General features: G+C 37.8%; 1 protein-coding gene across 4 annotated transcripts in view; it reads right to left on the minus strand.

Annotated features, from left to right (window-relative positions):
- CCDC149 (coiled-coil domain containing 149) overlaps window positions 1-13,151 on the minus strand; it is a 50,738-nt gene that overhangs the window by 19,888 nt on the left and 17,699 nt on the right. For all 4 annotated transcript variants that reach the window (XM_027642868.1, XM_027642869.1, XM_027642870.1 and 1 more), the window contains exons 4-9: window positions 11,571-11,678; window positions 6,011-6,127; window positions 4,367-4,539; window positions 2,835-2,907; window positions 1,474-1,558; window positions 64-208 (exon numbers count right to left, since the gene is read on the minus strand). In XM_027642868.1, the coding sequence (XP_027498669.1) occupies window positions 64-208; window positions 1,474-1,558; window positions 2,835-2,907; window positions 4,367-4,539; window positions 6,011-6,127; window positions 11,571-11,678 (701 nt within the window). The remainder of the gene's footprint in view (window positions 1-63; window positions 209-1,473; window positions 1,559-2,834; window positions 2,908-4,366; window positions 4,540-6,010; window positions 6,128-11,570; window positions 11,679-13,151) is intronic.

Below are 13,151 nucleotides of genomic sequence, written 5' to 3' on the forward strand. Positions count from 1 at the left end.
CCCAACCTATGACTTTTCTGTAGCTTGTTAAGTTCTGCTTTACTTAGAAGTCATGCCACCTACTTGTTGGTTTGTCTTTGATGTTGTATGACCATGTTTTTTTCATGGATGGTTTCCAGCAATGCAGTGGCCAGTGATTTGAGATCTGAAATGGACTGTGGTGTGGCTGGTAGGCTACATCCATGATCCTCCGACAACAACTCTTGGACTATAATGTTAAAAACACAAATGAGTTTTGGCTTCTCTATGCACAGAGATGCAACACAAACATTGACTAGTATTAAAGAACTATTCTCATTATTTAAATGAATACATATATTTTTCTTTCAATTAACAAATAAAGTGAAAAAAGCCAGAAATATAATTTCTAGCTGGCATAAAGATGGTGGCTTTCCGAGCTGACTGTTATTTCACAGCAAAAGCCAGAACAAGTATAGGCAGACACATCTTACATTAACTCAATTCTACTTTTGGAAAATTATTTGTGTTCAGAAGGAAACAAAATCATTCTTTTACAGCCCTACAGATTGGTCCAAACTGGTCATTTCTTTCCCGCTTACATTACAGCTGAAGCCCACAAGGAAGCTTTTATATTATTTTTTAGAATTATTATATCCTTCAGGTTATTTAAGAGTGATGTGAAAATACAGTCACCCATGAACTCTTCCTCTGTAGCTTAGAGTCTGTACCTCTCAGCCGCATCAGGAAGTTCACAAGTATTGTTAAATTCTGTAACTAGAACCTGGCTCTGTCTCTCTCTCTCTCTCTATATATATATGTATGTATGCAAGTACATGGAGAAGAGCACAAAAAAGAAGTCAAAACCAGAAAAATGAGTTTAAACCTACCATGACACTTACCACTGACCTTGTGTGTGTGAATGAATAAACCTACACCTAAAAAGGAGGGCACAAGATATACAGTTTGGCTCAAAGAATTTTCTCTTCCCCATTTTTCCTAATCTTGGTATTTTCTTTTAAATGAGGAAAAGAGATTACACTATTTTGCTACCCATGAAGAAACATGGGACACAAAGATTTCTCATAAAACATACGAATGTAAAAGCTTCCAAAAAAAGTAGCAGAAAACCTGACTTTAGGCCCCTCAGCCAGTCTATTTTTATTTGGAATGTGAATTGTGACTGCCATTGTTATCAAAGCAAAGAGATGAATAAAGTGATTTGTCAGGGTCAAAGTTGCAGAGGGGGTTAGAGAGTAAAGAAAATATTTGGTAAAACTGATGGGGGAGAGAATGAAGGGCAAAAGAATTAACAAAAGAAGAAGCAGTAATCAAGAGGCAAATTTTATATTGTCAAGTCAATGAAGAGAAGGACAAGAATCAGCACATAATAATAAACAGGGAAAGAGAAGAGAGCTTTTGGTTTGATTGGTGAGGAAAGAGTTACTGAAATTAGGAGGTAAGATGAAAAGAATTCAATGAGATATGCAACACCATGCTGCATTTATGCAATACCTTGCTTTGCAGAAAGGACTCCAGTCAAAGCACTGCTACTGGATCTACTATGAGTCTTTGAATTTTTTCGTCTCTCTAGTGCATTCTAGGGAAACAATAAATATCTTATTTAGAAAAACAGTAGCCAACAAATCCTGTCATTAGGAGAAAAGAATCTGGAATTTTGGATTTTGGTCTCAGAACAATGCTGCAGGGCCTAGAGCTTACCCCCACAGAAGCTATAAGCATATGACTCTTCTAGAGTATTATTCTTTACCAAAACAGTCTCTGCAATGTTACAAAGACTCATTCTGTCTCCTGGCAATCACTTTACTGTAATCTCTCCCACCCGCTCCCCACAATGCATTTTTAAGACTCGCCTATTTTTTAATAATAGTGACAGTGACGATACTGCAGTATCCTGTAGAGAATATTGGTTGGAAACAAACTCAAACTTTCCCCTACCTTTCTTAGGGAAAGCTCAAACTCCTCTATCAGAGTTTCTAGAAGCCCTTTTAGCAGCAAATACCGACTGTCAGGAATTAGAAGCAGAATGATCCTGCTACAGAAGTCCAGCTCTTTCAAATACAGTTCAGTGAAACCCACCAGACCATGAAGGTGCTCAGTTCTCACCAATAAACCGACCCACACTCCAAGAGACCCAAGTTGTAAGCATGAACAGAGGCTGAAATGAAGTTGGTACTTCGAGGAGCTTTGCTCATGCACAAAAAGCAGTGAGTGCTGTGACTGCTTTACAGTGACCTAAATGAAGAAGTCCTATTGACAATCCTAAGGTTATCCTTCTCTGCTCAGACAAGCAGCCCTCCCCTCCCACTCCCCAAAATCAGAAGAAAATAAGAGGGCTTAGCTTCAGGGAAGAGCAAAACTCAGTCCTGAAGGCTTCATGTAAAACAGCATATACCTTAACCCGAACAATGAAGGCTTAGTGATTATTAAGATATATGAAGAAATAGCACAGCCATTAGGGGACAGGGAGACAAGATTTTTCTTGTGACAGCAGCACAGCTGCAGTCATTCACCACACACTGCATGATCTGCTACTTTTCACCTACCAGCTGGCTGGAAGGCTGATTACCTGCCCCTGGAAAGAGGAGGGTTCCCCCACAGAACTTAAAAAAAGGTATTTAATTAATTTTTAAAAATGCTGTTAAGAGGTATCCCTTTGTACTACCATCAGCTAAGAAGCCTATGAGGAAAACTGAGCACGTAATACATATACATAATAATATTGTCAGAATGTCAATGGTGGATTTTTCTTGCAAGACACAAATTTGCTCTTTAAATACATATAACATGAAAATGAACAATAAATTCCATGAACCATGAAGCACAGTTTAGATGATACACTGAGAGAATCTTACCTTATATTTAGTAATACTAGACTTAAGAAGGTTGACTTCTTCTTGAAGTTGTTTTAATCTCTCTTGAAGATACCTGAAAAAGAAGTAATCCTTTACTTCATGTTACCTTCAAGTACTGCCTCAAGCAGTCTTCTTTACTACTTGGCATGTCCTCTCTTTGAACTACGGAGAGTTCTTTTCCCTCTGCAGTTCTGTGAGGGATATAATAACAGAATCTTACTGCTCTTGACCCCATAAAACTTTAAGTACGGAAACAAATTGCATCAGAACAGGAGGCTGCCCTCCTGTTAGATTTGTCAAGCATGCTGCACAACTATTTTATATTGGTCCTCAGGTTTCTGGGGAGGAAAGTTAAAAGAATATATTTATGTCTAGAGGAAATAGCCAGGAAGCATTTATGTGTGTCCTCTGTACTTGAAGGCCTACGAGATGGACACATGAAGATTTGTATATATGTCAACAAAAGACTCAGCTATGCAGAACTTTTGCATTGCAATATCCATCACTTACTTGGCACTTCTCATTGGCAATCACAAAGTAGAAAATTTAACAATATAGTTGAAAAATGGTACACAGTTAAATGAAACAGTACAGTTCTTCCTAATACAGTTTATCCACTTGGATTAGACAGTTATTTCCACATAGGAAAATATATTTTTATGTATAAAGGATTTATAAAATATCCTCTTTCAACGTAGTGCAATTGCAGCTGTGTTAGGGTTAGTGACAATTTAATTATTTTAGAAAAAAAACATCATGCCACTTTCAGGGGAGCAGGGGGTTTAAATTCATACAGAATTCCGTAGGCCATACAAAACTGAAAAAAACCCTGAAGCTGCTGGGAAGAAGTAATGCCTTTGGTATTAGACTTTTTTACCTGAAGCATAAGTCTTTGTAAATGAAAAGTGTCTTACAAGTTCTATTTCACTTTAAGGTAACTGTTGACATTAAGGGAGGTACCTGCTATGGCTCTGTCTGTGATTTCTCTCTGTCATTCTTAGTGGAGACCATAAAACATATTCTTTTCCCAAGGAAGTGGCAAGAATACAGAGGTGATTTCACCAGCAAATTCTGTTGGCAAATCATACTGACCACCTCTCCCTGTGGTGAAAATTATGTCTGAAAGTATTAACTCAGAGTACTCAAAGTCCTTGTTTTCAATCCAAGACTAGCCCATTACAGCTCACGAGGAGTTTCTCAAGACACAAATTTTTAATATTCTTTCTTTTGGTGCCATACAGTGACGGGAATAAAAAGGTCTGAACGCCTCTTCCTTTTCCATGTTTAGGTCTATTTGGGAACATCACTGACATCTCTGTAGCCAAATACAATATTGGTAATTTTCTGCAGCCTAACCTTCTCAATATTTGCTGCTTAGTTACAGTACAAACAACAACAATTACCAAAATCTCTTGACTTGTATTCTTGGATAAATTTTCTCTGAAGTTTTGTTGTGACTGACTACCTGACGCTCCCATTACAGCAACGCACTGTATTTTCTAGGGAAATGGTAAAGTTTGCAATGCACTCACCTGTTCTCCATACATAAAGCATCTACGTCAATGATACGGTTTTCATGCCCTCCTAAGACATGATTCAGCTCTTGGTTTAGTCTGTCAGACTTATCTTGGTAAAAAGAACGTTCCTCTTTCACATCATGTAACTCATCCAGTGCAGCTTGAAGATCATATCTCAGAGTCTCAATCTGAGAAGAAAGGAGAGCTGCATCACTCTTTTAAAGTTTAAACAAAAGATTACATAGCACCCAGCCTGAAAACAGCAATAAGCACATGTTTGAACAGGATTGATTTTGGACAGTCAGAAGTCTTTTCAAAGCTCATAACCTCAGGTACTTTCACTCTATTTTGGTAATATTTCATTAATTTGAAGTTAAGTAACTTTACCAATTAGATTTGTTTTACAAAATTTCTAGAAAACAATTAAAATGTAACAGCAAAAGAAACATCAATCCCTACTATAATTCTGCTACAAACATATTAAGCTCATCTTAGCATATAATTTCTAGGACTCCAGGAATTAAGTGAACTGAATAAGAATCTGTCAAATTTGGCAAATGAAAAAAAGGTCTGTAAGTGGGAATTTATACTAATATGGGACTTGAGCAATGAAGTTTCACAGAATAGGAAGAAGAACAGAAAAAGTACAAAATAAGCCAGCATGGAGGGAACAGGGTGAGTTCTGCTATCAAGCAGAAGGGTGAAGAAGTCCAGTAAGAAAGATACTCAAGGACAAAGAGCTTCAAACTTCCAAGGAGATGAAACTGTGAGTGTGAGAAAAGTCTGCAATGAATTCAGAAGTCTCCATCCACACCTCAGAAAACACAGATAAGCCAGGAAGGACAACAGACCGTCATACGGAAAGAGGCCAGGTGATGAACAGAAAGAGAATGAGCTTGGGAAGAGAGTTAGCAGAGAGGATCACCCTGGAAGAAGCCCAACAGCCTTTCTGGTAAGGCAAAATGGTGCTGCAGTTCAGTGAAGACTGAAAAATCAGAAATGTGAACCTTTCCTGGATCACAGAATGGTTCATTCAGGGTGGAACTGATAGGTAGGAATGAGTGTGGGAACAACAGAGAATATAACCCCCCCAAACTGCCCAGAAACTTATGTATCCATATTAGGGAAAGAGTCTGATGAATTGGATGCTGCACGGTACATAGTATTAATACAGACCTGAGGCAGGGAAAAGAGGTCTGATGTGAGAATTTTTCCAAAGAGGGGAAGAAATAGCTCAGAGGCAGGAAGAAGATGAGACTAACAACAGTTCTACAGAAAATTTGATTCAGAGACTGTCTTTAGGAGATATATCAGCCACTGCATAGTGTGTTGAATACTTGTAACAGCTTTCACTAAAGGGTCCCTTTCACTGACATTCATTGACAACATTCAGTTGACACAAATTGTCGTTGGACATTACTATAGAAAAGGAGACTCAATAATCTAGAGAAGGTATTTCTGAGACTAGGTACTCTCTCTAACCATGTATGCATGTTTAAATTAGTGCTCAATAAGGACTATTTAAGTAAAAATCCCAACACCTTCCCCACTATTTGCAATGTTAATCAGCTACCAGCCCTTCAAACACAACAGAAGCCATCTACTTGCCACTGCACTAGCTCTGGAAAACATGACACTATATGCCCATTTAATTATTACCTGTTCTCGAGCCTTCTCCAACTGTTGAACAAGGTCTTCCCGTTCATGTGCTGCGAAGTGACGAGCCCCAACTTCATCATCTCCCAGTCTTTGCTTTGCTATAGTCATTCGAAGGAGCTGCCATGACAAAACCAGCATTTGGTAAGCAAGAGAACACAGGCTGCATCAGCAGAGTACATCTGTATTAGAAAGAGTAAAGGTGTCCTAGATTTCAGTTCTTCCAGGCCAAAGAGTTGATATTATTTAGAGCAGAGGGAATCTTCTGAGCTGAGGGCTCAATCCTGTTCTCAGTGAAAAATTTCAGTTGAATGGTCAAAGCATCGACAGGAATTGAACCAGACCCTGCAACAACAGTCACTAGAGTATACAAATGATGAGAGACCAAGTAAACACAGACACATGGTCAATGTATTTTAGGAGTGACAGGAACTAATTCCAGTCAGACTAAAACTAGAGAATTACCAGAAAGCCCTTTTCATATGTAAATATTAAAATTGTCTGCAACAGAGAATTCTTCCTATTTAATAAAAGAGCATGAAGTGGCTTGCCCAGCTTCATTTTACTTAAAAACCCCTCTATGCTACATTAGTGCAAAATTTGTATTAAGAGCTGCTAAGACGTTTGCTTATGCATTAGTTTTTTAATCTACTCACAAAAGTTAATTCATGTCAAAAACAAAAAATGGGACAAGAAAAGGACTCAGCCAAAATGCTCAAACAGCTAATGAACTCATGAGCTTTGTGACTGCTGAAAACAGCCTAATTTGAATTACTACACATTTATGTTCAATATCCAAAGCAAAAAGCAACGACCTTTCAAAAACCATGAAGTATTAAATACCAATCTATAAGGCATTCAGCATTTACAGTTGTTTATACTGAGTACATCTAGGCAAAAGTGTTGCCTCCCCATGGCCTCATTTGTAGGAGCTCCACAGAGACTAGAGAAACCCACTACAATAACCAGCCTGACTTTCCCTATATCTTTGACTGCACCAAGGAATTAATGTACATCATTATATTGCAGAGATAGAAAAAAAATCAATCTTCTGAAGTAGAAGATTGTACATTAAAATCTGTCTTTGGTATTTATGGGATGCCAGTCACCATAGCTGCAATGTGCCAATTAAAATCCTGCTGATGCAAGACAGACTACCAAAATCATCCTCCTCACTTATTTCAGCTCCAGTTCAGCATAAGTCACTGAAGCCAGTACATGTTCTGATAAGCAGTTCACTTGTTCAGGGAAAGCTATGGCCACAAAAGTAACCTGTTTTGGCAAACTACATTTCCCTATCCCCACAGGGAAAATACAAACCAAACCACTGCACAGTTAGTAAGGCTGGATGGATCCTAGGAGATATAACTCCTATTAATTTCTTTATCAAATCAAATAAGTCAAAAAGGCAACTAGCAAATCCTGGAATGGCTTCATAGCTACTGGATTGGTTTTTTTAAATGCTAAAAGGCTAATGAACAAAAGGTGTGGTAACATGATCTAATTCAGCTACAATAATTTAATTTCTAGAATCTCTCACTAGTGAGAAAGGCCACAAGAAAAAAAATGTAATAACATTTTGAGGTCTCAATCTTGTCCAGAAAAACTGGAAATAGGAAGGGGAATAACACTTCACTAATGCCTCCAATGCCTGCAGCAGAACAAAACTTCTGTGTAATGATCGACACCAGGCTGGGAACTGGATCAGAGCTGTCACTCATGCACTATGACCAACTTTTCTCCAGCCCAGGAGTGGGTGAGGCATGAGATGCAATTATAACTGCAAGCAATTATAACTTGCAAGGTCAAACAGTCTGCCAATAAAAGGAGAACTCTTTATTTACTACTAATTTTGAGGGGGAAAAAAAGGAAAGAAAAAGAGCATGAAGTCTTATGAAAAGAACGCTTTCCAAATTCAGCCAGTAAAAGCTGCATTATTAACATACATAAAATAAAGTAAAATACCAATCCATAAAACAACAGAGTGCTTCTTCCAGACAGTTGGCCAATCAGAGAGTTGACAGGGCAGAACAGGCCAAGTCGTTTAATTCTGCATTGCGAATGTCTCATGAGGCAGCACCACCTGCTATAAAATTTTTCCCTGAAAACGCTGTGACCCAAAGAGACACTGTTATGCCAGAGGTTTAAGGGTTTATTTCATATTAGTGCTCTGTTATAAACTTTATACACTTGCCCTCTGGCTGCTGTATTTTTATTTCTGCCATTCAGAAATCACTGAGGAAAGGAATGCTCAACTTCATTTTGCACCTAGAGAATAGGTGAACACTACCTGTCAGGATTCTGTGAACAGCATTTACAGCTGAGTGGATTTAAATTAATGGCACCTTACCAGAGAGAGCTCCTGTTTGTCAAGAACCCATAGATTGTTAATCAAAACAACCCAGTGCTGCAAGCCACTAGTCTTTTTATTTTAATATCACAGCTTTTTCTTAACAATTTTCAGCTAAACAAGCTTCACTGGGATAGCTGCTGTGCAGTCCAGGAGTCCACAGACAATGCCTGCGCTGAAGTTGGACACTCTTGATTATCAATAAAACATGCAGAAGGAAGAGGGAAACAAGCAAAACCACTAAATTCTTGTGGAAGGCAGAAACCATCATGTTTAGCCACAGTCACTGACAGCAATTGTCTTCACCACGTTGACTACAAAATCTTAGAAAGTGGATCGAAACTATGCAAATGTGCTACCTTAAGTCCCAGTTCTGCCAAAACACACACGCCACATTTAACATTTCCCACTGTTGCTGCATGAATGATTGTCTGCCAGGCAATAAAGAACTGGCAGTAACACCGCAGCCATTGTTTCCTGTGCACCTTCCTCTTGCTTAGCGCTGCTCTCAGCAGCTTACAAAAGCCATTCTTTGTGTAGGTAGGAATTCAAGGAAGGCAACTGAGTCATCCAGTCTTGCAGAAGTCTCCACTTTCTCCTGAGCTTTCCATTTTTTCCCTTTTACAAGAGAGAATTAGATTTCCTAACTATCTCCTTCTAACATTTTAGTAATTGTTTTCAAGCATTGCTGCCAAGACATTAGGAAGGAAAAAGATTTACAAATAACTATCATAAACATAGAAGAGTTTTCATGTGTCAGAGCTAGTGAGATTGTGATCAATCATAAAAATAAACAGTCTTAGATATCTGTTGCTGAAGTGCTGCAGCCTAACTATTGCTGTATTTTTCAAACTGCAGCAACAAATCCTTCCAGAGACTGTCTGAAGAAGTTCTATTATTTGTGCCAACAAAATTCTAGTTAAATTAGAGGAAAAAATTAGTCCAGTTAAACCAAATGCAAGCAATTCGTTATTGCCTAACTGATGACGTACTTAACCTGATTTCAACAAGTAAAATAGTCTCTGGTTTAAGGTCTCCTTCTAATCCAAGTGACTGCACCCTACTTGTAGCAAACATTAAAGCGGTGAAAAACAAGTCAAGCCATGAAAACATTTCCTTATCAACAGAGCTGATGTGTGATATTTAAAGAGGTTTTTTTTCTTTTTTAGTCCTGCAAAGCTCTTGCCACTCAGTGACAAAGCCTGCATGAGTCACCTCTGCTCAGACACAGGGAGAATTGTTCATCCATAAGCAGCTTCACTTGCTGCAAAAGCAGCTGTTTGTTCATCTCTTGCCAGAAGTAAGGCTGACGTAGACCAGCTGGGCAGGATGCCCTCCCTCACTTTGGAAAAAGCAGTGAGAAGGATGCAGGGGAAAAATGTAAGAACAAACAAATTATTATAGTTCTTTGTTTTTGTATATACCATACATTATCTGGACTCCAGTGCCTGAAGTAGCCCAGCTGCCAGTACAGGAGAACTGATGAGCAGAACAGAATGGCTTCGGGAACAAGCCTAGAATTTTATCACTGAAGCTTGTAGAGAGAGAAATCTGACACAGGAGGAGAGTGTTAAATCCCTCAGAGAGATGGCAATGCTTTTTTAGGCATTTTGAAAAACAGCAACCTGACTCTAAAATAAGCTCTATTTCTCATTTACTAGGAAAGTGAATAATGTGTTCCAAAAATGAAAATCCTAGTCTAAATTAATCCGTGTCTGATGCAGCTCTTTCCTCTGACTCTTTATTTAGCGATGCACTGTTTTGCACCTTTCGGAGAGGGGCACACTGGGCAGAATAAGTCTTTTTGTACTTTTCCATTTGTTTTGAGGATAATGAATTTAAATTCACGCTGAAAATACAGATGACCAGCTAATACCAAGTTAACCCACAAAGGTGAACATAAACAGCACCAGTTCAAGTACAAAGAAGTAGGCTCTATGTTACCAAGATCATATTGTCTCATAGTGAATTAGAATTGGTACATAACCTTGATATTTAAATATATTGTAGTTTTACTACCTTTGTGTTCTGTTTGCACCTACAGACCCTTGCTATCTATTCAGGACTGGTTTAGGAAAGGCTATATGGCATACCTTTGGTACTGTGGAATTGCGTGGCACTGACTTCTACACCGCAATACAGTTCAAACAGTAAAATGCAAATGAAAATAAACACTGGGAAATCTGGTCTTTGAAGACTTGAGCAAGTTATGCTGAATGCTATGCACACTACAAATTCAGGTCTTGCTTGACCCTTTCCCAGCTCCCTGAACACATTCAGGGGAGTTCTTTGTGAAAAACAATGAATAAAACTGCATAATCACAATATACTTATGTTTAAAAGAAAATAACTAAACTTAAATGGAACCCCCCCCATCTGACTAATTAAAAGTCACACCATTTTTATTCGCATTTTAAAATCCTATGATTTTAAAACTGTAGTTGAGGGAGAGAAGTTATAATTAATTATTTGTTTCAATTTTTTACTTTGTTAAACACCTCGACTCTCCAATTCAACCTCTCACTAGTTTGATCTCTGAATGTACTTTTGCATTAAGCTCCAGCTGTGAATGTTACACACATTTGGCTTGAGTTTAAATATTTCAATTAATGGAGACAACAGGAGTTTGATTAATACCAAATGGCAGATTTTGAGCAATGTTCCATATAACTTGCTAAATATAGCAATGAAATAAATTGGTTATGTAAGGGTAATGGGACGAGGGCTTAATACAAAGCTCAATATATATGTTTGTGATCAACTCCTCCATATTTTTTAAGGGAAAAATTATGGCTGCTCTGGTTTTATCATCTACTAAAATTTTGCATTTACAGTGCAAAAAATTAAAAATTATCGCATGATGAAGAAGATATGCTTATCTGCACTTATCTGTAAGAGGAAATATCACTAATAAAATATATTTTAAAAAATAGAAAGGGAAAAAGAAAGTCTGAGAGCATTAAGGCAAGGCTAGGTACAAAATACACAGCTAAGGACAACTGAGCAAAAGCAGCATACAAAAACATATAATAAGCTGCACTTACTGGTATCCCATACAAGCTTCTTTTGTTCTACTGTTCTAAGCATTTATTGTAATTAAAGTATTCTAGAAGTTCTGTAGCCCATTAATTTGTTTTCCTAATAAGTAAATGCAAAATTGCAGCCCAGTTTACACATTCCATGCCATTTACTGGTAAAAAAAGTTTGTAATACCTTATTGTCCCCTTGTACTTCTCCCAGTCTCTGCTGAAGCTCTCTAATCTCTTCTCCAAGGTGTTTATTTCGATCTTGAGCCTCACTCAGTAGTTGAGCAAGATTTGCCTAGAAAAAGAGTAAATATCAATCATAAGTCAGAAGTGTAAGTGGTGATTGAAAAGAAACCCTTGAGTTACTTCTTAACTGCCAACAATCTTTACTTTTATTGTTGTTGGTACCCAGACTTCATGCTTCATTAGAGAGAAAACAACAAGTCACCTGGGTTCCTTTATCTTTAATAGAGAATACAAACAGTATGTGGGGATACAGACTCCCAGCATAGCACACAAACCCCAAACAAGACAAAGCAAAAACATCTATGCTAGTTCCAGTATCCTGGCTGGTGGGAAGAACAGAATGCAGAGTTACTTAGACAATATTTATACAAAGCTGCCAAAATAATAGTTTTAACTTGCATATAATTAGACAAAAGGCACAGCTGAGAAATAACTATGATACAATTAAATTCCTTACATGTTTAGAGCAGATTCCTAGCCAGTTAAGAGGATGTCAGCCGAAGTCCCTGCCCCTGTACCATGGATATCTAGTAGCACAAAACTTCAAATGTGACCTGATTTGTGTTGTTAGCTAGCACAGATTCTTGAAAAATAGAAGTGAAAGCTAGAGCTTAAAAAGAAACACCACCACCATCATCCTCCAAATAATCAGGTCAAAGTTATCATTCACATTAACCTACTAAGTTAACAGGGCAAGCAGTCTGGTCTATAACTTAACAATTAAATTCCATCAGCTTGATCTCTACCAAAAAATAAATGCAATCTCTTCCTTTCCTTTTTATGATATTTGAAAATGAGCAAATACTACAGATAAATTTATTGTATTTTATCCTAACAATGTCTCACAAGTACACATGCATTGACTCAAGACAGGAAAAGCCTACTGACAACATGTCATCATTAGAGAGTTCTAATCACAGTGGCTAAGGTGCAGCCTTTCAAGACATTGCCTATGGACAGCTCTGTGTGTCATCCATTGCCATAAATCTCAAAAGTATAAAAAGAAATTAAAAAAGAATTTCTAGATCTTCTAAGCATGACTTGGTAAACCTCATGAGTCAGTATCTCTGAGCTACCCTTCCATGTACTCCCTGGATTTGAGGCCAATGCATCAACTGGCTGTTCCTAGCTCTTTCATGGTATTTTAGATTCAGTTTTAGATTCCCTACTTCCCACTTGCTGTGCTTCTCTTCCAACTTCCCCATTTCTCTGTTCTGATAACTCTCTCTGTTTTTCAGTCTTGCTCTTTTACCCAGTCATTCTCACCACCGCTTGACAGTCTCCTGGGATGTTTTTGTGAGCTTTATCTTTACAACTCATACACTATCAAATGAACAAGGTATCTGATAGCCATTACTGCAATCTGCCCCCTTGTCTACTAACAACTGTTATTTCCATGTCTTGCTTTATATTTAAGAGAAATATTAGGATGAATGTATTAACATGGATATTGATATGAACATAGCCATGCATGCATCTGACCATTTGCAGGATTAGACTATTAAAATATAATCAACTGCAA

This window comes from Corapipo altera, unplaced genomic scaffold (assembly GCF_003945725.1).
Source record: "Corapipo altera isolate COAL_440 unplaced genomic scaffold, ASM394572v1 22, whole genome shotgun sequence".
Taxonomy (NCBI): domain Eukaryota; kingdom Metazoa; phylum Chordata; class Aves; order Passeriformes; family Pipridae; genus Corapipo; species Corapipo altera.